This window comes from Vanessa tameamea, chromosome 23, assembly GCF_037043105.1.
Source record: "Vanessa tameamea isolate UH-Manoa-2023 chromosome 23, ilVanTame1 primary haplotype, whole genome shotgun sequence".
NCBI lineage: Eukaryota > Metazoa > Arthropoda > Insecta > Lepidoptera > Nymphalidae > Vanessa > Vanessa tameamea.
The window spans coordinates 8,772,484-8,798,336 of record NC_087331.1 but is presented as its reverse complement, the minus strand read 5'-3'; the positions used below and the strand labels follow the sequence as shown (position 1 = coordinate 8,798,336).

The 25,853-nt window shown below is 33.0% G+C and overlaps 1 protein-coding gene across 1 annotated transcript; it reads right to left on the bottom strand.

Annotated features, from left to right (window-relative positions):
- Window positions 1-627: 627 nt before the first annotated feature.
- On the bottom strand, window positions 628-25,853 carry LOC113395196 (nose resistant to fluoxetine protein 6-like). Its single transcript, XM_026632768.2, has 12 exons — window positions 25,711-25,853; window positions 24,567-24,737; window positions 24,231-24,387; window positions 22,019-22,121; window positions 21,021-21,108; window positions 11,777-11,943; window positions 10,751-10,936; window positions 6,027-6,206; window positions 4,997-5,147; window positions 3,341-3,521; window positions 1,803-1,945; window positions 628-875 (listed from the first exon to the last, which is right to left on the bottom strand). The coding sequence occupies exons 1-12, from the start codon at window positions 25,828-25,830 to the stop codon at window positions 678-680; spliced, it is 1,845 nt and encodes a 614-aa protein (XP_026488553.2). The 5' UTR covers window positions 25,831-25,853; the 3' UTR covers window positions 628-677.

Here is a 25,853-nt window from a genome sequence, read left to right as displayed (position 1 = left end):
TCGGTAGAATCTGCATTCAGAACCGATGGTAGCATCACTTATTATTTTTAACAAAGCCTACTCGAATAATGTATATTTTGATTGATTGATGATTTCTGATAGTTCCTTGAAGAATTTCTTTCCAAAAGCTACCTACTAAAGTTACTAATAAATTGAACATTCAATATATGTTGATTTACATAGTAAGTTGCTAATTAATAAATTTATTAGTAAATTATAGGCTTGAAGTATTAAAATATTCAACTAACTTTCCGGCTTTGCGTAGTCGCAGCGATATTCACTATATAAATACCAACACACGAATAGTTGAAATGGTGAAAAATAAAAAATGTCAGAGCCGATGTTATCACGTGAATCTTAACAGGCGTTAACGATTTAAATTCAGGCAAGAACTATTGATTTTTTATGTACTTGATTTTGGTTAATAATTTATCTCGTAGTCGACAGTTCTAGACAGTCGTGAGGAAACATGATGACAGCGGACATTAGATATATAATACCTTAAGATTATATTTTTTAAAAATCCAAAAATGATTTCTACCAATAATAATAATTGCACCCGTGTTCATTACACTAATATTAAGTTTAGAAATGATATTTAATTGTGATTTAAAAACAAAAAATAAATCAGGTACAAAATATTTATTACAAAATATACAAATCTAAAATACTAAGTCTTATATATGAGTCGATACTGTCGAAACCGATACATTAGATATTCCAGGTTTAACTTTCGCGTTCATTTCGCGTTCCTTCGTCTGTCGCTTAAGTCCGAATAGAATTTTCTGGAGCTGGCATGCTGGGGCTTCCACGAAGAGATGAAGCGGCAGAGATAGAATATACGTTGTGCATACGATCCCAGCGTATAGCATAATCTGGTAAAACAAACACCAATGAAATCCTGTAGCAGTCTCATCTTAATTCAACCCAATCCGTTTTCAAACTCAAACACGAAAATAAAATATAATTTATTAAATTCTTGGCTTTGATAAATCGGTAACAAGCAGATAGCGAGTAATGAAATAATTTAAAGCCTTTTTTTTACTTATTAGGTTAAGTTACCGTCCAAAATTTAGTAAGAAGCATATGTAATCTTTTCTGATTATATAATTACGTATGTTTTAATGTAATTTTCCTATAAATTCATATGAAATTTTCCTATAAATTCATTTGAATGAATGAATGGCATGAATGAATCCAAGAACGATTTTCTTTTTTTCATTTGTCCGATTTCTTTTACGAAACCATTTTAAAGTCTCTCGAGCAAAATACTGATACTATTTTTGATATACAAGGCATTATGCTAAAATGTTTTTTCCTTCAAAATATTACACAAGTTAAGATCCTGCTAAATGGATATGACTCATACGACTAGGTTCAATCTACTAAAAACTATTAAAATTGGGCGGTTTTTTTTAAATTGATATATTCAACGCTCCTCTATTTAATCTGATAGTTTCTCAAATCGAAATTCAAATGAAGGTTTAATCTCGTTAGCATCGGAATCTAAAAATCTAAATCGAATTCTAGTATTCCGTATTCATTACATTAGTAGTAGTTAACTAGCTTTACATTACAAATTTTATTCTAAAAGGTATAATTCTTAGCATTATTTAATACATAACTTTGTGCGAGAAAAGATTTCATGAAAACTTTTAATGTGTCCTAAGATTAGTCTTATTCCAAAGCATGAGAGTCATCATTTCATCGCATGTTCCATTCTTCCATTTCTTTTAAGCACAGCAACTGAAGTGTGCAAAATTGTAAAACTAAAATTAATAGGTATTAAAAATAATACAAACAGCGGTATAGTCTGTAGCATAGAAGGATCTTCTCAGCTGACCACCATAGGTCCTTAGTACAGTCGCATGTAATAGCATAGCGCAGTACGATATTCTACCAAGCGGCTGCAATGGGCCCCATTCTACTGCTCCAACGTAGATTCCTGAAAAATTTAAAGAAACCTTTGAATGATTCCTTATGAGGAAGTTATTACGTCTTGAGGTCCTAAGAGTTCGATTCCCTTTAGAAGAATGTCGGTTTGTGTAATAACCTAACAAATACCAATTTACATTAAATTAATTTCAACTTTTAAAAAAAATCATATACAGGTTCAATTTGTTACAAAAATTTGTAACAAATTCATTTCATGATTCATTTTTAATGTGTACAACGCTCTGCATCGTAATGTAGCTAGAACTTGGTTTATCAAGCAGGCCTCTCATACCAAGCCGTTTGAATTCCGCATACCCAGCACGTTCCGATCATTTCAAAGGCATATTGTTATATTTGGTGTTAAGTATTCAACGTCATCAATAGCTTGAATATTATTACGTAAATGCCTACACAACAGGGATAGCAACTTCTTATCGGTGATTATGGATCTGCCAGTGCGATGTTAAGCTGAAGCGAAAACGCAAATCTTCACGTTTTTATTTTTATCCAGGTTTCTTTTGTAATCCCCTTATCTCTCGCAAGCGAATCAAACGTTTATGTTTAAATTTCAAGACGTGTTTTCGGAGGTAAGCCACGTAAGGTAATACTAGAAAGGTGGAGCTAAAAGGGATTTAGAAAAACCAATTTTAATGCTTCGATAAATACGAGAAATCTTAGAAAGGTTTTCTTAAAATTTTCACTGAATTTTTTACTTTACTTTTTAATACTTTCGAATGGAATTTCGCGAAACATTCTATGAAGGAAATTGTCGGACTTGAAATTGTAAATTCTTGTAACATTTTTTAAATCGAATCTTTGATTATATAAGCGCTATTATTATAATCGATATTATAATATCCTCTCGAACTTATTTCTTGAAAATATTACATGTTGTTTTATTTCCGATAAATATTTTTACTAAATGGAATATTATACTTTTAATTTTGCAATGGTCGTTAGCTAGTTCTTTATTAAGGACTTAAAGAAAGAAAAATATATTTGACAACTATGGACACCGTGAACGATAAAATGAATATTCAAATTTTGTGTATTAAGTAACTTTATACAGAGAACCGAAACACTTTTGTGATAACCCCAGTTCTCTACACGATAAATATAATGAGGTCCAGGGATTTATCGTTTATAATTAAAATATACTTTATTGAAATATCTGCTTACGAAGAGTCTTGAACTGGCAGTATTCAAAATTATGTTAAATATAAGCTATGTAAATTCTACTGAAAAGAAGAAGACCAGAAACACAGTAGTTACATACACTATTCCGTAAATAAAACAACAAAAATCCTGACTAAAATCTTAACAAATAACTCCACACTTTTAAGCATTTATATATATTTTTAAATAACTATGATGATGAAAATTAGTTAAGAAGTAATGAACTTACTGTTACATTTATAGAAATTGCCAATGATGAAAACGCACATAGCAAGGGCAAAGAAGTTTTGATTCAAACTGTTGAATACTGCAGATTCGAAGGCGGAAGCTTCTCGGTGGTGCAGGTCCCAACCCATTAGCACTGTTCCCGCAGCCACGGGTATTGATATCACAAAAAGAATCTTTAAAAGCTGTAACAATGCATGTCCAATTTATTATTACATAGGTTTTATAGACTAAATATACTCTTAAGAAATAAAAAAATAGTTTTACATTTTGAAATTAATTATCTTTTGAATTAAAATTATATATTAGTGGATGTTTGCCCATTTGATTATATTTATCGTTGGAAATATCATCGATATCTGTAGCAATCATTTTCCGGAAAACATTGCCTAATGCGATTATTGTTGCTCTTTTTTAGTATATTTTTGACGAATTGGCAATTCTGGAAGGATTAAATTTTCTCACGAAGTCAATGTCTACGGATAGCGGTGACCATATATCATCAGCCGGTCCATTTGCTCGACCAAAAATTAAGGTATATAAAAAAAAAAAAACAAAATTTCCATGTCTATAATTCATTTATACTCAGAACTAAAGGAAAACATTCTGAGGGAACTTCAATTGGTTAAAATTTAATTTCAACAAGTTTATCTATCTAATCCATAATAAGAACTGTTTGAAGTTTGAAGCAATCTCCTTGAAATGCACTCTCTTTAGGAGGATTTTCCCAGTAGTAGGATATAAACAGGCTGTTACTGTTTTATAGTTGGACATCATATAGTTAACCATTCATGTATCAACACTACCATCATTACTTCAATCGATTATAAAAATCCCTTTATTGTTAAAGCATAACAAATTGACAAATGTTCTCGTTTATTTAAGATTACTTATGAAAAAGGCAAATATATAAATGTGGAGTCACCATACGCATGACACGTTATTTTAAATAATTACAATATGTATTATAATTATATAATAATAGTAACATACTGTAAATTTCCCACTGCTGGGCTAAGCTCTTCTCCCTTTTTGAGGAGAATGTTGGGTGCATATTCCACCACGCACATGTGGCAGAATTCCGCTTAAATTGGAAACATTCAGGTTTCCTCACGATGTTTATCTTCACCGTTGAGATAAATAAATTATAAGCGTTTGAACTCGCAATCATCGGTTAAGAGGTACGTGTTCTAACCACTGGACCATCTTCTCATAATTATAGTCTAAACATATAATAAAATTGGAGGGTCTGTTTGTCATATTAAAATAGCCCCGTTTTACGTAATGCATATGTATACACGGTACATATACCAACATAACATTTTTTTTACAATTTTTGTCTGTCTGTTTGTTCCAGCTAATCTCTGAAACAGCTGAACCGATTTTGACGGGACTTTCACTGGCAGATGGCAGGTGATGTAATAAGTAGTAATTTAGGCTACTTTTATTTGAGAACGCGCACCAAGGGGCACAGCTAGTGAATTAATAAGTTACAGCTTAAGTGATTAATTTATAGAGTTAATAATATCTGCATGTAACTTTTCGACCTTATCAAAGCGTCCAAATTTAGTTCCTTATCTACTAGCTGATAGAGTTATGTCCAAAAAGTAATCTACTTAAATGAAACGTAAAACCTTGAATTATATCAATAAATACGTACCCAAGATTCACCTAAATCCCATTTCTTGGTTTGTGCTTTATGATAAAACCAGGCGGTGAGTACGCCTAGATGGTAGCCGGCCCAATTTCCTTGCGCCGACACGTAGGCATGGTAAAAAGTTTCGTTGTAACCGAAAATATCCCTTATCGACCTTGAAATAAGATAAATATTCCTTCAAACTCGTTCCCAAGTACATAAAACAGGTTATTTCCTTGAGAAAAGCAAGGTACAATTTGTTTTAGTAAATTGAAGTGGAATTGAATATCTACTAAATTTGAAAATTATTTCATGTTTGTTTTTACTAAATTTGTTTGTAAAACTTTTAGTATATTTGCTTTACGTGTGAAATAATTTTTATGCGCCAAATATTTCGTTATGATTTTTAGTATTTCGGCTTTACGAGACATTGATAAAAAAATTGAGGTTCTCCTCATATATTTTGTTTAGCGAGTGTTCAGTTAATCGTTAATGTCTCATTTTGTCATCATTGATTTGTCATTCGAAAAAGTTAACATTTTGCAACAAGATAAAACTGATTTTGAATTGGTTTTCATTCTTTGAAACGTGACTCGACTGAGAGTGTTTTTAGTTTATATTAAAGAAAATGTGTTCATCTGTTTCAAAAACTTCATCTTTTTTCAAGCCCTTTTGTGCAAGTCCGTCTGGGTAGGTACCACCCACTCATCAGATATTCTACCGCCCAAATAACAGTACTCTGTATTGTTGTGTTCCGGTTAGAAGGGTGAGTGAGCCGGTGTAATCACAGGCACAAGTGACATAACATCTTAGTTCCCAAGGTTGGTTGCACATTGACGATGTAAGCAATGGTTAATATTTGACACAGCGCCGTTGTCTATGGCCGATGGTGACCACTTACCATCAGGTGGCCCATTTGCTCGTCCGTCAACCTATATCAAAAAAATTCAAAATTTTGGATTGAGTTTGAATTCTGAAGCTGATATATTCATGGTTGATACACTACAAGAAAGTAAAAATCGATACTGATAAATAATTGCTTAAAATTACTTACTCTGGAAATAGACTGACTCTAATTGGTAGTAGATTCATGAAATAACTTTGCAAAAATGGAATAATCAGACTGATGACCATCACACTAGATAGCACAGGGACTCCTGATTTCGGCCATCTCCAGATTATCAATAGAATTATCAAGGTCACGAAGAACAGCTGCGTATCCGTTCCTAGATACCTATAAAAAGAAATTCAAAATGAATAGGTGTTAGGTATTTTAGCCTACCTATCCTAACATTAATTGGACTTCATGTATGACGTAATATTTTAGAAGATTTTAAGCCAGATTAAGGTTTTTATATTTATAAAAGAGTTTCTTGTAAAACTAGTAAAGCTTAGCACAGTGTCTGCACTAAAGTCCGCATCGAAATCAAAGTCAAATTAATAATATAAGAATTTCAAACGGTTTTTGTAAATAATAATTGTTTATTTTAATTTGCAATTTGAACAGTTTCAGATAAAAAGTGGAACCTGACGTTGGACATATTAATATAAGGCAGTACGTTCACTTCTCATCTCACTTTGCGAAAGCAAGTTAATTATGTAATAGCTTAACTCATTTTCTTAGTTCATTATTATTATTAGCCAATAAAATAAAAGGTACAAACAGCGTATTGATTATTCATCTTCGAGACAGTATACGCAGCATTACAAGCTGTAAATATTTAACATGTCTGAGATGTAATACTCTCAAATGCTCTCATAAATTGTCACTATTGCTTTAAATAGCGCTAAATAAGGCTGAAGTACTTTATAGCAAGAAAATGTCTAGACACGTGATTATCAAAGGAAGTCAGACAGTTTAACACGATTAGGGATGCGTAAATCATAGCAGCGTGTAATGATACATAACCGTCACGTCCACAGTTATAATTGCGTGAGATTAGGCTTGTATTCTTGTATATATAGTTGTTTTTAATTTGAAAATCAATATGTAAATGTAATTCTTGATGTTCTATATTGAAAAAAGGAATTTGATTCGTTTTCGTCAACTAGAAAACAGCCTTTACAAATAATTTTATCGAAGGTCTTCTCACATTTTAAGGAGAAATTTTGGACATTATTCCAACCCCCTGCCTCGCTCTTCCGACACGTTCGAGTTTCCTGACGATTTTTACAGCCAATATATTATAAAATCAATGGTGCCTCTCCGTGTTCGAACTCGCAATCATCAAGCAGTTGTGCCATCGGCTCTACGGTTAATTCAGAAGTAAGTTAATATAACGAATGATCCCCTTCTTGTTTCTCGGACTTCCGCCGTCTTCACTCGAACTGAATTTTAGTTACCATTTATTCCCTCCCTCTTAATCCGATCGAACGGCAATCCGACACGATGACGTTGGCACCCTTTTCAGTAAATTATATTTCGAGAGTCGTCACGGTTTGAAACCTTGGAGGTATATTTGAAATGTGGTACATGTTTTTTTTAAGTTATGGATAGAACCTGCTATAAATTTGTTCGGATATATTTTGGTTTTACTCCATTAGGATCAATGTAAGCGATCTAAGTTTTTGTATTATACGCATTAATGATACTATACAAATATATAACTGTATATTCAAAGCAATAATAATTTATTGTTATCATTGTAAAGTAAAGAGCCGAGATGGCCCAGTGGTTAGAACGCGTGCATCTTAACCGATGATTTCGGGTTCAAATCCAGGCAGGCACCACTGAATTTTCATGTGTTTAATTTGTGTTTATATATTCATCTCGTGCTCGGCGGTGAAGGAAAACATCGTGAGGAAACCTGCATGTGTCTAATTTCAACGAAATTCAGCCACATGTGTATTCCACCAACCCGCATTGGAGCAGCGTGGTGGAATATGCTCAATACCTTCTCCTCAAAGGGAGAGGAGGCCTTAGCCGAGCAGTGGGAAATTTACAGGCTGTTCATGTTCATGTTCAAATATCTCAACGCTATGCATAGAACTCTCTTCCTCTACAAAGGGTATTTGTATTCCACCAGGCTGTACCAATAAGGGTTGAAACATATTTTGTAGATTTTTGTCAGATATATGCCGTTTTTAGTTCCATGTAGGAGTGTCACAAATAAAAATTAAGCTCCTGAAAGTCAGTGATCTTTGACCGGGTTTGAATTTGTAATCTTCGCTTAAGATTCACCTTTTCTAGCCACTTAGACATATTGATTATGCCGTGGAATGTATAAGAATGTTGCTTAGGCTGTGCAGTGTTCTTTACATCGAAATACTTTAATATACGGGAGCCGCGCGTAATTGCAACTGATGAAACCCTTTTTTAATTACATTTTACTTGAAATCTAGACTTTTTATTTGGAGTTATTTTCATTGGTTTGGAAAACAAAAATTAAATTAGCCTTCATTATACCCGAGCACTAATGAATTGAATGTGTACTTCTTGAAGTCCGAGAATCTAAATTGAATTTAAGTGCAAGTAGTAATTAGGACTCAATATGTTGTAACTCTTAATACAATTAAAATAAAGTCGGGTTTACTACGAAACGAATCACAGTCAACAGTGGGTTGTCTTCAACTTAAATCTGACGCTTTCAGTTGGTAAAAAAATCTCAATTATTTTTTTGTGTTGCTTACTATTAGTATAGTATAGTATTTTTTTAATTCTACATAAATACCAGTGCTTTCATGTTCAGTCGAAAACGGAGACAAACTTGATTTATTTCTTTTTTTTTTGTATAAAATATTTTTATGTTTTTCGTGTCTTTCGTTGCCCGCGTATTTTTATTACAAGGCAGTATCACAATTTAAATTGGTTAATTAAACCAATTTAAATTGTGATACTGCCTGGTTACGTTTTTTATTTTTATTTCATTATAAACATAGGTTAATAGTACACTGGTTTACAGGCCGCTCAGCGAGGTAAACAGTTTCAGAATCGATCCTTCACTCCCACCAGCTTTAAACTAATTGGAAATCCATAGGAATATAAGTAATTCCTTAAAATGTAAAAAATTAATGGTTACTATAATATATATCTCATTTAAATAATCCATTGTTGTGCCTAGATAGGTTCCCAGACATCAAATATTCTACTACCGAACAAAATTACCTAGTAGTTGAAGGGAGTCAAATTTATTCTAATTTATACTCCATTCAAAATAGCATGGAGTATTTAAATCTAAGGTTAGTTAGTAGCAAATCAACAAGTTAAAGTTTTACGATCCGACGCAACACTGAGATTTAAATTTAGATTTGAAGAATTATATGTCACTTCCATTTACAAAATAAAATGCATTTTTTATCTGTGGCGTTTCAGTATACATCAAACTAAAACAAGTTAGTTTCGAAAGCCAGCATCAAAACCTTTATTGAATATGTATGATTGCACCGATTTTGAAAAAGGACTTTTTTCCAAAATAAAGATAGCTAGATTACTATTTCATATATCAATTTAAGTTTTCAATCATTAAAATGGTACTTTTCTTTTTTAGCTACGGTCGCTTCGAGATATATGAGTTATTAATCCCGAATGAGTATTTCAAGTGTTCAATTTATATCTGTAATTGTATTTCTTATATCCATTAGAACGCAATGGAGCGCAAGACCGGAAAGAAGAAACCTTTGCCCAGTTATGAGAAAGAAAGACTTACAATCTTGTATTGTTCAAGTCATGTTACTTAGATATGTTAAAATACATGTGAACAACATTTAGTTTTTAAGATATTCGTAATATCAGATGTCCTCTTGTACGTGATGTCTTAAGGAATTTCTGGCACAAGGTTTATTTGTCGCGATTCTGGTTTTTTGCGCAATCCGTCTTGCGTTGCTATAGTATTTGTTTGTATAATAAGAGTTGTGTGCTTCGTGTCACGTTATTTGATTAATGTGGATTGTCCTCGAACTTTTACTTTGCAAATTTATATCATCAAATCCTTGTTAAAAAATAACAATAAATAATGTACCTACTAGATTCTATAGGTGATTTAAAAACTTGTGGTGGTGGTGGCGGTGGTAAAACTTGTTGACTTCAGGATATATTATATATATATATATATATATATTGGAGAACATCACATACATTAATCTGACCCCAATTTAAGTTGCTAAAGCACTTGTTTTATGGAAAATCAGAAGTAACGACGGTACCACAAACACTCAGACCCGAGACAACATAGAAAACTAATGAACTTTTTCTACATCGACTCGGCCGGGAATCGAACCCGGGACCTCGGAGCGCCGCACCCATGAAAACCGGTGTACGCACTAATCGACCACGGAGGTCGTCGTATACTATAACTGTATTTAACTGATATAAAATTGTATTTCATATTTTTGAAATGATTAAGTACTGGGTTTCTTGTCGGTCGTTCTCGGCAAAAAAGAAATATGTATAGAAACGGTGATAGCTTTACTTTTAATACAGTTCTGTAAAATGTATATAAATCTTGTAAAAGCCTACTCGATATAAAGTATATTTTGATTTTGATTGAACTTCGATCCCTTTTGTGTTTTTAGGATAATCGTATTGTTACTACTATTCAACATCGTTTCATGTCCTTATATTTCTATGTATAAAGGAAAACAATCAAATATTAGTAAAATTTCAGTCGAGATATTTCAATGGTTTTGTTTAAATTTTTTTTTTTTTTTTTCTTACTAACGTTACGTACAAATGCGAAAGTTAGATGGTTTGTGCACCTTTAATCCCTTTCCCTTATATTATCTTTATTTACATTTATTATTTGTTTAAATATAATTTTAAATAGAATATTATACACTTACCAAGCTTGTGGTAGACATAGGTGTTCAAACGGGAATATATTAGGCATTAATATCACTAACTGCCACCAGTTACTCCTGCACATCTCTCGTTCACGGCCGACCACAGCATCCCACATCGGTCCAGAACCTAAATGTGGTACCCAGGTCATCGCCAGACCCATCACTACAAAAACAGCCGGCATTAATCTGTAAAAAAGAGTTTTTAGTTTCTCTTATGATAAATTGTAATTATTCTCTGTGATTTGAGAACTTTTTAAGTTAGATTAAATTGGTGAAATTTGATTGAATCATACATACGTCAAAAGCAATACATTAACGTAAAGCTAGTTCATCTATTCGTCTGAATATTATATAATAATGGATATCCTATTGAATATTGATAAGCCTCGTAAATAAGGAATGTGACGTGACTTTAAATTCAATATGGTTAATTTCGAACGCAGTTGTTATTAAAATCACTTTTCACTAAATCGTGACGACATTTTATCGTCGAACGATAAAAGATTCGTGACTTTGATAGGACCGTTATTAAAGATGATCTTAATAGTACGTGTAGAATAAAATAATGGCTTAACGTTATAAACGTCTTTACGACAAATAAATATGAAATGGTAGGAAGATGAACTGTTTTAACTAGAAATTGCTTCGTCGTAACGTGAAACAGATATGAGTAGATAAATTACTATTTGACGACTCGGTATTTTGAAGAAGGATCCGTCATTTTATAATATAGAATTAATTCTGACCACCGACAAGTAACAGCTTACATTTTTTACGCAAAGCCTGCTATATCTCCACAAGGGCTCACACTATAATTATGACATTTGTTTAAAATTTCATATCATTCTGTGTATGCTTGTAACGTATGATGTGTGAAATGTCGTAACTGCTTAAAACTGGTTTGATTAAATCAAGGTCAAAGGGCAAAAGCAAGTAAATTTTGTCAAAACTATCTTACGATAAAAATGTCGTCAAGATTAAGTGGAAACCTATATAACATGCAAATTGTACGTTTATTGACCTTACCTAAGCCAACGATTAACAATTGCCATCGGCACAGTTTTCAATGTGAACTGGTGGGTTTCAGCGTAGACCAGCATCTTGTAGGCCATGAGGAAACCCCCCATAACGAAGAAAATCTGAACGATGATTCGTGCATTGAAGAGCAAGGACTTGAAGAAATCGTCGTAAGACTGCAAAATATGATACATTTAGATTAAATTTATAAATAATAACATTTAAAGTCTTCTGAAATGGGTTTCATTTTAATTTTGATTTATCTCTTTGCTGCCAATTAATTGATTTAATGATTAAATGTTAGTTGGTAAATGCGCAATGAGTTGCGCAAAACTTTCCGCTTCACGTAATCCGTGCAAACGAGGAAATGGTGTTCTATTATTGTATTACACATTGATACTGTAAAAAGTAAGTCATGTTTGCTTACGCAAAATCTATAAATCTAGTTTTCAGATTGTTTATGTAGTTTTTACACAATATTGAAAGAGGAAGTTAAGAGGTTAATTCGCCACGCTGCACCAGTGCGACTTGGCGGATACATATGTGGCATATTATTATCACAAACTCATGTGAATTCTTGCCCGGTTTAATTATTATAGATGCTGGTAGGGTTTCTAAGGTCGCCTGGGTAGGTAACACCCACTGATCAGCTATTCTACTGGCAAACAGCCATGATCGTATATTTATCCAGTTTGACGGGTGAGTGAGCCTGTGTTACGACACATAACATTATAGTCCCCAGTTTGGTGATGTAAGGATGGTTACAATTTCTTACAGCGCTACTGTTAATGTACGGTGGAGACCACTTACCATTAAGTGGCCTATTTGCCTATGTATGTTATGGCATATAATCAAAAATAATCTGAAACCTTCGCTTAAAATTCAGGTGTTCTAGCAACTGGGAGATGTCGTCACAGGTAGGTTAAATAATATAATTATTCACGAATAATATTTGGTCTGCTCGAGCCTATTTTCAGAAAAGGGTTTCCATTTAATTTGAGAGAAAATATGCAAATCGTTACCCATAATATAAAGCAATATCATAGTTCCGTTAAGTCCTATCTCATCCTAATAACATTCCAAAAATAAAATTTAATGTTTATCAAGTTAATGAATATTCTTGCGGAATATTTGCAAGTATAAGTGGTATGTTCAGCGTTAAACTTGAAAGCGTATGTCGATAGTTCTAGAAGTCAGATCGGCAATATTCACATCGTTATCTGGCTCGTATTCCAACCCTAATTCATTCAGCAGTTTTGTTTTAGAGGCGCAAATGCACATACATATATATGGTTTTAATTTAGTTGTGCAGACTGGTAAATTGGTGCCTGCCCGATTTTTATGGCATAGGTTCGTGGATAAATATATGGGCCGCCTGGTTAGTGATCACCAGCTCCCATAGACAATGGCGCTGTAAGAAATATTAACCATTCCTTACATCGCCAATACGCCACCAATCTTGGGAACTAAGATGATATGTTCCTTGTGCCTGTAGTTACACTGGCTCACTCACCGTTCAAACCGGAATGCAACAATACTGAGTACTGCTACTTGGCGGTAGAATATGGTAACTACCTGAACGGGCTTGCACTAAGCTCTACCATCAAGTAGGTAAATATTGGCATTATTATGAAAAAAACATAAGATTTCAAAAGTAAAATTCATAAATCTTAATTCAATATAGAAGCATTACACTTGTTTATTGCGTGGGAAAAAAAATCTACCATCCGTTAATTGTACATTGAAAAAAAACAAGTGAATATATTTTCCAGCAGTGCTGATAAAATTAGTTCCTGGTTAATATTTAAAAAAATACAAGTCAATTACCGAAGAGACATGCCCAGAAAAATCAAACTGATATCGCATAAATCATTCTATTAATTTAATTTCATAATAATTCAGAAACCGGTATCATTATTAAAAAAAAAAACGCGTCAAATTAACCAATAATTTTATAATTTCGTTAAAATATGAATTTCTGTATTCAATATCAAACAAGGTCGAGAGAAGGGTTATTTTAAAACAAATATATTTGCAATATTTCGAAAGGTTAGAACGTTAATTTATTTACTTAAGCCATTGTTGTACAATGAAATAAATATATGAAAAATAGGTATCCGTGCGGCTTCATTAATATGAATAAAGAACGAATACCCGAAAAGAAAACTTATGAAGACGTCTTTTGTTGAAATTCATCAAATATTCGACAGAACGTATAAATAGAACAAAAGCTGTCAAGTGTACTATAAAATCTAGATTTATACTTAGACACACGCACACACACACGACACATATTGCGAGAAAAAAAACCTTTTGGAATGCCACATGTTTTAAACGGATTTCTTATTTACACACATACGAGAGACATAAATTGCTAACATTAACAGTCTGTAAATTTCCCACTGCTGGGCTAAGGCCTCCTCTCCCTTTGAGGAGAAGGTTTTTTTGGAGCATATTCCACTACGCTGCTCCAATGCGGGTTGGTGGAATACACATGTGGCAGATTCGTTCAAATTAGACACATGCAGGTTTCCTCACGTTGTTTTCCTTCGCTGCCGAGCACGAGATGTATTATAAACACAAATTAAGCCCATGGAAATTCAGTGGTGCTTGCCTGCGTTTGAATCCGAAATCATCGGTTAAGATGCACGCGTTCAAACCACTGGGCCAATTCGGCTCGGTTCGGTATTAAATTGTACACGACAGAAAAAAAATATTAGACGTTTTTTGAGTCTTAAAATAAAGTTTTTTTTTTTTTATGGCATAGGTAGGCGGACGAGCATATGGGCCACCTGATGGTAAGTGGTCACCACCGCCCATAGACAAAAGCGCTGTAAGAAATATTAACCATTCCTTACATCACCTATGCGCCACCAACCTTGGGAACTAAGATGTTACATCCCTTGTGCCTGTAGTTACACTGGCTCACTCACCCTTCAAACCGGAACACAACAATACAGTGTACTGTTATTTGGCGGTAAAATATCTTATGGTGGCACCTACCCAGACTTGCACAAAGCCCCTACCACAAAGTAAATCCTTTTAAAACCCCTTTAAAAAGCACTTTTAAAATTCCCAGACAATATTGTCGCATGTGTGTCGGAGAATCTATTATTATGAATACCTCAGCATTCTACGACAGACGTCCCCCAACGCTGACAGACGCCAGTTTTTATTAGATCATAAACGACCCTCTAGGTTATCCGTTGAATACATCTATTGAATAAATAAAAGAAAAAAAAAGTCGAATAACAATTACTTTTATAAATATGACGTCTGTTACTCTTGATAGAACTCTTCTGATTTAAAAAAAATAAAGCATATTATAATTTAGCACGTTGATTATTATTTCAAAATACGTACATGTAGTTATTTTTAAATTGGCCTATTAAAAATTTGGAGCTTATTTCAAATTCAATCATTTATAAATAAGACATATTACTCAATACAAGATTATATTTATGACAAAAAAGTGTGGACTTAGTATTTGTTGAATTCTAGGTAGGACTAAATGTAATTGTACTTTATTGACATGCTCTGTAATTAGAATGGTGGAAAAGTATAAATACTGAGTATTTTGGTCGGTTCCTTTTCGGTAGAATCTACTTTCCAAACCGATGGTAGTATTACATATAATTCAAGACTAACATGACGATTCAAAAGTGCTCTTAGTCTATTTGAATACAGAATACTTTGATTTTGATTTTATCAAGATATGATATACAAACTATATATTGTCCACAGCGTTATATATACCCAGGACGCTGGCACTATTACTTGTATTTAATTTAACTTTTCGAAGTACTTTCGAATTTACATATTATAATACTTTTATGATCCAGTCATTTTATACAAAAAACAGGCCGAGAAATACTTTTGTAAAATCTATGCCGCCAAGTCGATCTGATCCGAGAGATCAGGTATATGCTGAATGCGCTTCAAGATCGAAAGAGCAAAATCATTGTCACGTTCAGGCTCGATATCTCAATAACCATCACGGCTAGGTTAAAATATATAGGCCCTAATTTGTAGAACGTAAATGAATTAACAAAAAGTATTTTATCAAAATTCTCGTATCATGAAGCAAAGCCGAGGTATCGCAAAAAAAAACGAAATTCATTTTTTTCAAGATGGCGGCGAACGCACATAGTAAATTAAGGTCGACGATTTAAAATTAAGCGTTTCTAAACCCCTCCTATAAATTACCAAAAGATTAACCTTCTCGGTTCATTTTTCTTCAAATGTCTATAACGACTGAACTATAATATTATGTCAAACTAGACAGTTTGCTATTCTTCGTTAAGATCGTCCGATGTTCTTCTAATAGCAAATATTGTATAGAACATAATATATTATTTATTAATGTTTACTTTAACACGAGTCCGTGTTACATCAATACAAATAATTAGATTGAATTTGATTACATTCAATATATACGGGTATTGACAGTTTAATTTTACATTTTGGCTTATAATTTATAGTATCGAGCAAGTAATTTCGGATACAATTTGAAAATGTGCTCTTCCAAACTTATAATACTGACTACGCGAAAATTATCGTACCATTCAAGCCTTGTAGCGCTTCATCAATTTAATTACGCACTCGGTTTTGAATTTAGGAGCTAAAAGTATCATAGAAGCTTCATTTGAAATGTTACGGACATTTCAAATGTCAACAATATTATAATGATTAAAGTTTACATTTTTTTAAACTGAAAATCGGTAATCAGGCTTTGACACGGTGCGTGTCACAAGTGTTCACCACCATCCATAGACATTGTCACTAGAATAAACATTAACCTCGCGACCGCGGAAATACTAAGCAATGCTATTAAGCAATAGAAACTTTTGATTAGTAGGTAGTAAATACACACAGGTGCTTTAAAAAACACTCACAAAATATTTACTTCAACTGCCCCTATTTATTTAGCTGACATCTTACATGGCTGCAGATAATGAGGTTTTACGTGTGACTCGGGTCGGGCTCGGTCCCTTAGTAATGTTTTTTTTTGTATCAAAAACATTCTCAGAAGCAGGAAGGCTAGAAGTTGAGCAATATCAAAATCTTGCTTCGTGAGAAGCGTAACGGCGCGATCGTTTTTCCATTCGTATCGAAATGCCTTTTCACAGAGAGTGTATATGTTCAGCAATTAAGAGTAAATACAATTATTTAAATTTAATGATTTTCAAATTTCCAATGACGTTCCTCTTTCTTCATTATTTTAATCACGAGTTCGATGCTATTTCCAATTATTCTTTGTTCTGTGATTGAAACAACGATTCACATTTGGGGCTACGTTTAATTTATGAATCAAATAAATCAGATATTTAGCATACTAAAATAATATTCCAAGCCATTGATCCTTAAACTTTTATTACGATTAATGATATTTAATTTTTATCAGGTGATAAAAAAAGCTATTAATATCGTTAAGGGATGTCCTTGATAGGTAACTAGTTATAGTTAGTTGTTATGACATCGGTTTAAGGGGTAGTATTAGAGCTGTCTTTATAAACACAATGTCATAAGGAAAACAATAATGTATTAGGTCTCACATAATGTCTATTGTATCTTACTCTGTAAATGATTAATAATTGGGTCTTAAAGAATATTCCTTAGCAGTATAGTTTTAAAAATTAACATATCTCAATTGCTTCTGGAACGTTCTCGAACGTGTTAACATAATAATTAAATAATTTATCATCTGTTTGGTGTTTGCATTTCCGACATTAACCTATCAGTCCTGAGAAATTAATACAAGACCAATTCTACGTCGTTTAGTTTTAGCAATTAAGAAATAAACACTTTGGGACAATCATCATAAAATCTCTTGTAATATTGTCAAGCGTAATATGCCTTTCTTGATCTTGAAGGTAAGTTTTGATCTTTGTTTATAAACATGGGCTTTCTCACAATTAGTAATTACTCATAATACTGTTAATGAGAATTTAACATGTTATAAACGTTAACTAAGAACATGGAAACTTAGTGGAACAGCAAATTTTGGGTAAGATTTTCGTATTTTAACTAGATGACATATTGACGTTACTTTAAAAAAGAATTTGAACGTGGACCTATGAATTCGATACAAATCTATGATTTACTAATATTAGTCTAGCGCTGTGGACGGATTCACTGAACATAAATAATACGTGTAATTCGTAATGATAGCAAATATACCGTTTTACCATAATTTATTGAAAATTCTACAAACTATAAATCGATTGGAATAGCTTAGTGGCGTTTGTTTTTGGAATTTATATGTTTGGTTTAAAATTTAGATTCTACAAAATGTAATCCTCCATGTAATTTAATAAGGATACGTATCATATTATGTATTACCTAAAAGAAAAAACTAATCTTTTGAAGAAGGTTTTAATATATATAAATAACTGCGATTCGTAGTTTCATCAGCTTTAACGTTAGAATATTGTGCAATTATATTGATTAAGGTGATAGCCTTTTGACTTTTGAAGCTTACCTATTTGCATAGAATGCATTATTTTATATAAGTGTTATTTCTTGATTTCCTCACTGTCTTTATCCAGATGGTTATATTTGACTTGATAATAATTAAAAATTCATAATCCATAGCAATCTAATACGGTCAGGGTTCAGCCAGTGAGTCAGTATTTAGGCATTATATTTATAGACATGGAAATGTTAATACTGCTAATTTTTTTTATGTCCAACAACCTGAGCTTTTTAAATTAGAATTTGAGCCTAGGTCTTTGAGATCTGCTTTGTTATAAAATAGCATTAAAGGGCTATTGATACCTTTTGGAGTGGACTTGAAAATAATGATCAGTTTTTAACTGACTGTTCCGATGTGAAAAGAACAATCATAACATAAGCAGAATGTATATTTCTACGATATGCTGTTTTTTTTGTGTAATATGTAGCACGGTCAAATGGGCCATCTGATGGTAAGTGGTCACCACTACCCATAGACATTGGCACTGTAAGAATTGGCACTGTAAGAAACTTTAAACGTTCTTTACATCGCCAATGGATTGCTAACCCCAGTAACTAAGTTGTTATGACCCTTGTGCTTGTATTGCTGTTTGTCGGGAGAATATGTGATGAGTGGATAGGTAACATCTAGACGGGTTTGAACAAAGCCCTACCACCAAGTAAAACCCAGCGGCGTCTTTGTGGTGCTTATAATAAGTCGTGGGTCGCCCCCGAAATGTCGCGTTTGTTCAAAAGATTTTTTAGGAATTTCCAAAACTATGACAGGATTCGTTTTGATTTAATTTCACTGTAAGCTGCACATCACTGATCTATACTTGGCGTCAAAATGATGAAACCTTGTTTAAATGAAATTTTTATTCTAAAATGGTATACATAAGTTCAGTTTGTCGATGACAATTTACTTTAATTTTGTTTTCTTATACAGCCTTAGTACCGCTCCCAAAATGGCCAGTAACTTTTTTCCGCCATCTAAAATAAATTCTTTGTTAAATCCTATCTTCTTTATTTTTCTGCACATCTATGGGTGCTCTTCAAATTTATGTGCAGCTATCGTCCCATAATCACAGGGACAATATTTTACGCTATTAATATATATGATAACGCCTAACTAGGTGCCCTTGGATTTGCCTTGTAGACCAGACTTTTATTCAACATATTTGTCATTTAGATAAAACGCGAAACAACAAATATAGAAACAGACGTATAGAAATTGGTAAGAAATAACTTATGATCGATTCATTAAAATACCGATGTCTTCCCAAATACACTCATACGTGACAAGACCCTCATTACGTTCCGCGCCTAATTTCCGACTTTCATATTTTATAATATATGACTGGAACTTCTCACTGAGAGAAAAAAATCAATAAGGAAGTGTGTGATATTTGTGGAAATAGTTCCATTATGTTTTAATTAACTAAAAACAGGATAAGTAATTTTCGATGCAGCTCGTTCTATGGATTACATCGTGTTTTTTGACGACATCGTAATATCAATCACTAATACTATACTGCAATCCATTCGAGGATTAGTCGAGGATCCATGGTCCATTTTTTCACTTGATTACTATCAAGCTAATTTTTCTTGAGTAGTTTCTTTATGATGAGACGCCCAACAATTTCCTGTACGAAAACTCTCGATTGTGGTAGCTTACAGACGACCTCCGTGGTCGAGTAGTGTGTACACCGGTTTTCATGGTTTCATGGTTTCATTCGACTCCGAGGTCCTGGGTTCGTTTCCCGGCCGAGTCGATGTAGAAAAAGTTAATTAGTTTTCTATGTTGTCTTGGGTCTGGGTGTTTGTGGTACCGTCGTTACTTCTGATTTTCCATAACACAAGTGCTTTAGCTACTTACATTGGGATCCGAGTAATGTATGTGATGTTGTCCGATATTTATTTTATATTAACAGAGGTAGTAAGACCACGGATCCTAGACTGTTATGGTGATACGTTTTATTATTATTATATAACATTTTACAATGTTTCTTTATTTTCACCAAGTTTTACCAAGTTAGGAGACTTTGCTCTTCCTACATCCATATTAGAGTCCAGAAATTAAGTAACGATAATAAAATATAAATGTAATTACTACATTTGTGATATAATTCATTAATAGTTTAAGAAATAAATCTTACAAAAAACATGCGTGTGCGTTTGTATGAGTGCGTGCGTGCGTTTGTTTTGTGTGTATGTATATATTAAATGTCGTAAATATCTTTATAACATTCAAGATTATGATCTACCATGAGCTTTGCGTTTATACCGGTAAGATAAATTGTTTCTTTCTCAATAATAATAATTATTGGTGATGGTAAACCAGTCAGTAGGGTCAGCATACGAGTTTTCGTTTAAGTCAAGTATAGTATGTCAAATTTTCTAAATTCAATTTTAATTTTTACCCACCGAAGCAATTGTATTGCAGTTTAGCAAAGATTTTTGCTAGTATTACAAAAAGTCTAGTATTTTATTTTTAAATTAAATTTTATTGTATTCCTTACAGAATATAAAACATTTGAAGATGGAATCATCCGTGGTATTGTGTGTGTCAACAATTTGTTAATACATTAATAATGAATAATTAAAGTGAAAGCACATTTGAGGCATCAACAATAAGACGCGTCGTGTCGCACTACTGAGAATTTATATTTGCTTTTGTTCCTCACTATAATGTTCCACGCGCTCCATTTGCTTTTTGTTTTATAAGCTGAGGTTCGGGTAAAATCAGCTTTTTTAAATAAATTATATTAAAGTTGTATTTTATGAATGAGCGATAACTTACATTTTCAATGAAGTCGGGGTTCTCCGTATAACCATAACCTATAAATATCATGGAATGTAGACCAAGTATCATCACCATTGTATAAAATCTGAAATAAAATTAAAAAAAATTGAAATGTCAAAATATAAGCAGTCATGTCAATTTCAGAAAATTTGTGATCGAATGAAGATTTCATTCTTATACATTATGAAGATAGATTATATAGATAGATTTTTATTTGTACCATTAGGATCTAAAATAATGATGTTGATGCCATGATAAATTTCGGTCACCACGTCTAAATTCAAGGGGGACGCGCCCACAACGCAGGGCATATTATAGTGTATGTGTGTGTTCAAAATCAAGAGCACTCTTTGAGTCGGCAAGTTGGCATCACTGGAAAGGATTAATGCGTAACTTTATTTGCTTTTCGAGGTACGAAAGTGTTATCATTTCCAACTTGCAGACTTACTGAGAATTTTTCGACAGAAATACCCAATAACTTTTTATCAGACCGACCAAATATATCAACCTAGGACTTCAGGAACTGCCTTATATATAGCCAATACACCAATAAGGCAGTACCCACAATAGTTGAGTTATAACGGATAATTAAATAAGGTATTGCAACACATGCCGGGCGTGCTATTTGATCATAACGGTTATAACGGTAATTTCGTGAAGGAGGCCATTCTAGCAAACTGCACAGATGATGTTATAGGGCACAAGCATAAGTTCATTATGTAATCCTTCAATGTCATGGAAATTTTACACGACTAGATATAGTTCAGATGCAGGAACAACTGCTTTCCGAATCAAGGTAGAGCTGGCACTGCCGAATTCCAACCTTCAGTCTGCTATTAGGAATTTAATGACGTCAAAATTCACAATTTATCATCTCTTCACGGGGTTTGAAGTTTAATCTTGGAGTCTGCAGCCATATAAGCTGGCCAAATAATTCTTCTTGATACCTTTAAGTGTGATGTGAATAAACAGTTCTCCAACTACTAATATCTTACCTCATAGCCTGGAAGCACTTGAAGATTCCACCTTCAGCACTTCCTCCATATTTCAAAGCTTTCCAATTCTTTTGAACGCAGAACGCTAACATGTATCTGTTACCTAAAAATGAAAATAAAATAAGCAACATGTCTCAAATACCTAAATTATTCAAAGAGGTTCATCAAATTGCGCATATTATCAACATATTTATACATTAAAACCTACTTTACGAAAACTTTTTGGTCGTCTATGTAATCTTTGACGGAATAATGAACGATTAATCGTATTATAATTTAACTTTAAGAGTGTTTCAAAATCGAAGAATACGACAAAATGGGTGATGTGATTAGAATGATAGAGTTTGCATACTGAAATACAGATATCTATATTTCCTAAAATCTTATTTTTATCGAACAGCAAATAAAAAACAACTTCCAAGACACTATATTTAACATTAAAGAACTCATCGTATTCTAAATGAGAATCTAGTAATCAGTTTATAACATCTTCATGCCATTAAATTTTATACATTGCATTAGTTAATAAATTAAAGCTTTCAAATGTCCCATGGTTGAGATAAGTCATCAGACGAAGGCTTGAAGATTTCAGCACTATGCTTCATGCGGTTCGGATATTACAAATGTCGTGAAATTTTACTCGACACAGTCATCGTTAACAGATTTGCTTAAGATATTTCCCCTAAATGAATTACAAACTCAAATTCGGCTGTTTTTCTTCATTCTAATATAACAAATGTTTTAGTGTCTATTGAAGTCATCACGTCATGTCATGATCTGATGATTTTCCACTTTCTATCAAAACTGTCATTCAAAATTTTAATCAACTAAACTAAATCAGCTAAACCGTCAATGCATCTGCTGTATTGTCAATGCGCTTCAAATGATCGCATCTAAGATGTCCTTTGTGTCTTTAATCGTACTACCCATTCACTATTCAAGACTGGCCATGTCAATACGAAGTATTGATGTGATGATTGGTTTTAATTATTTTAGTATTGGTAAATTTATAGAAATAATTTAGTGTGTTAATTAATATATTTGAAGGTATTGCATTATTTTTGTCTGTCAATTGTAACGCGCACAATAATGTACCTTGACTTTTGATTAAGGAATGAATATATACAATCCCTAGATTTACGTTTTTCACTCGATTTTCTTTTAGTTCTTGGTTAATGTCTCAATTTATAATACAAAACTTAAACTTAACTTTTATTCGTTTTAATTTTACTTCCAAATTTCCGATAGCAGTTTCGTCGGTGTTCGAAACGAATTTTTTCGCAAAGCCACAATGAATAATATGAAATCAAAGAATATTCAAGCCTATTCTCGACCTTTCGAATGATATTGCGTCAATTCGATGTCAAATGTTATTTGTTTGACTTTTGTCCTCTTGTGGTTGGAATAGACTGTAGGATATTATAGCATTTGATGCCTTTACGAAGTCTTACCTTTTGTTCGTTATTTTTTTCAGTTACCATTCTCAATTTGAGGTAGTATGTAAATTAAATAAATAATAATAGTCTTGATTACAATATTTTTAAATAATAAACGAGTCTACACACGAAACCAGCTGATCCGCTGATACAAGGCTATGTTATCGGCGGATTCATATCAGCTTGTCATTAACGAAAAAATCGTCGATGGCATGAAATATGTAATTTTTTTTATAACATCATGATGCCACCGACACGTAGCTACTGGGCGTAGCGACGGGTCGGCCAGTTCGGTGTGTTGTACACACCGACAACACAATAGTAGGTTTAGTTACTCGAAATAATTACTCACACGAATACCTCACACGCACTAACATTGATGCTATAACAAAGTCGATTTTACTAAAACATCAGTATGATATTATAGATATTCTGTTTAAAATCATTTTAAAACGTAGCAATTAATAAATCTCTCATATTGATTTTTGACATTACTAGTGTTTGCACCGTGATCAAAATTTTCGGTGGTTTCAAACATCTTTTTTCTCGATTTTTTCCTATTGACAACACTGAAGTTCTTTCAATACGTAACAAACAATAAAATATCAAGGATCAAAAAGAGTAGAAAAAGGCACTGAAGTACTATATATTTTCATCAAACTATTATCATACATATCATAAATTATCTAAGTTTATCAGCTATATAAACTCTGTAATATTTTTTGAATCCCGAAGGAGGCTGAGACAGTTTTATTTACAAGACATTTAATACATACCCTCGTCATCTTCTGGTTGCCAAAAGAAGTAATACGCTGAACATCCAAGATTAACCAAAAGCAGTAACAACAATAACGCTCCAATTATATAATCCAGAAAATCAGGTGGAACGTAATCGTTTTGGGTTTTGCAATATCTAACAGAAAGGGAGTCGACCTATTAATGAAAAAAACATTTTTAAAAACATACTATTACACATAAAACAAATCTATACTAGATACTCAAATTACTCCAGATAGTTCGGAATTTTTCAGGCGTTTATTTAGGTGCTTTTATTTCATCCCGGTGTGAATGCATCATAAGAGATATGCATCGCTTTATCAAATATAACTCACCTGTAAACCATAGCTTTGATGAATAGTGGTATTGAAACATCGCTTCAAAGATACCGCTGTGATTTCACTCGCGTTCGCATGGGTGAGATTTAGCCCACAATTTTGAGAGCCACATACACCTCTATGCAATTTCGTGTGCTTATAGTTCTTATAGGATAAGGACGAGAAGTTCTAAAAAAGGATTAATTGTATTAAATTTACATAAAATATATTAATTTAACATAGCAGGGCAGCGGAGAAGTGGCAGGTCAGCTGTCGTGTGTTAGAATTCACAGGTTAGTTATGAGTTTTTTGATAGAGCAAAATGGAGAGTTTTTTTTCTGACAGATGGCTGGTAAGTGATCACTATATCCCATACACAGCAGTCACATCCCCAATGCTCCGACCTTGAGAACTAAGATTATACAGCCCTTGTGGCTGTAGCTTTTGATTAATGAATCATGATCTGCGTTAATGATACCACTTCAAGGTACAGACATGATGACTCATATTTTAAGTTTCGAAAAAAAAATTGCCCTTAGACCTTATTTCGTCCAATGGTTATGTTATTACAAGCTGAGTTCTATATTGTCCTATATAACCATACTTCATAAATATTTGTATGCGAAATAAATAAAAATAATGGGTCTTCAATATGCGACCGAACAAAAAAGAGATTGAAATTATATATTCGTCCTAATATTAATATACTCTTTTAATCTGAACATTAAATCTTAGTACTGCTGTTTTCTGGTTTGTAGTTTTTGAGATAATACAACAGACACAAGGGACATAACATCTTACAATTGGTTCCCAAGGTTATAGACCAATCGGCGATGTGAGGACTGATTAATATTTATAAGTAAATGGCCTATTGACAGTAATAAGCTTTAGATCCATTTGCCGTTCTGAATATCTATTTAAATAATAAATGAATGGGACTTGAATAGACAATACGTGGAATTGAAATAAATCTCGGATATAAATCCAGTTAAACCCTGTTGAGTTTTTCACCTACAAAAGTGATTATTATTTATTCTGTCCTTAAGGAAATATATTAAATAAGACCGAAATATTTTTATCTCATTTTTCATTTTAATTTTCCATTTAATGGAACTTCTGCGAAATCACGTCAATTGGTAATGAATATACTAAAAATTCATACCTTAATATACTGGTATAGAGGCGTTTCATCTTCCAGCAATTCAAAGTCTACAATACAGTAGACGGCGTCTGGTTTTCTGAGGCACAGGTCGTAGTCATCCAGCTCAGACAGAGCCGGCATAGAGTAGTAGTCGAAAGGTTCCA

Coding starts and splice junctions, on each gene's coding strand:
- LOC113395196 (XM_026632768.2), bottom strand. CDS start 25,830: ATGCCGGCTCTGTCTGAGCTGGATGACTACGACCTGTGCCTCAGAAAA. Junction 5,148..6,026: donor AGAGTCAGTCTATTTCCAGA/GTAAGTAATTTT, acceptor TCTTATTTCAAG/GTCGATAAGGGATATTTTCG. Junction 876..1,802: donor ATGCTACAGACTATACCGCT/GTTTGTATTATT, acceptor TTGTTTTACCAG/ATTATGCTATACGCTGGGAT.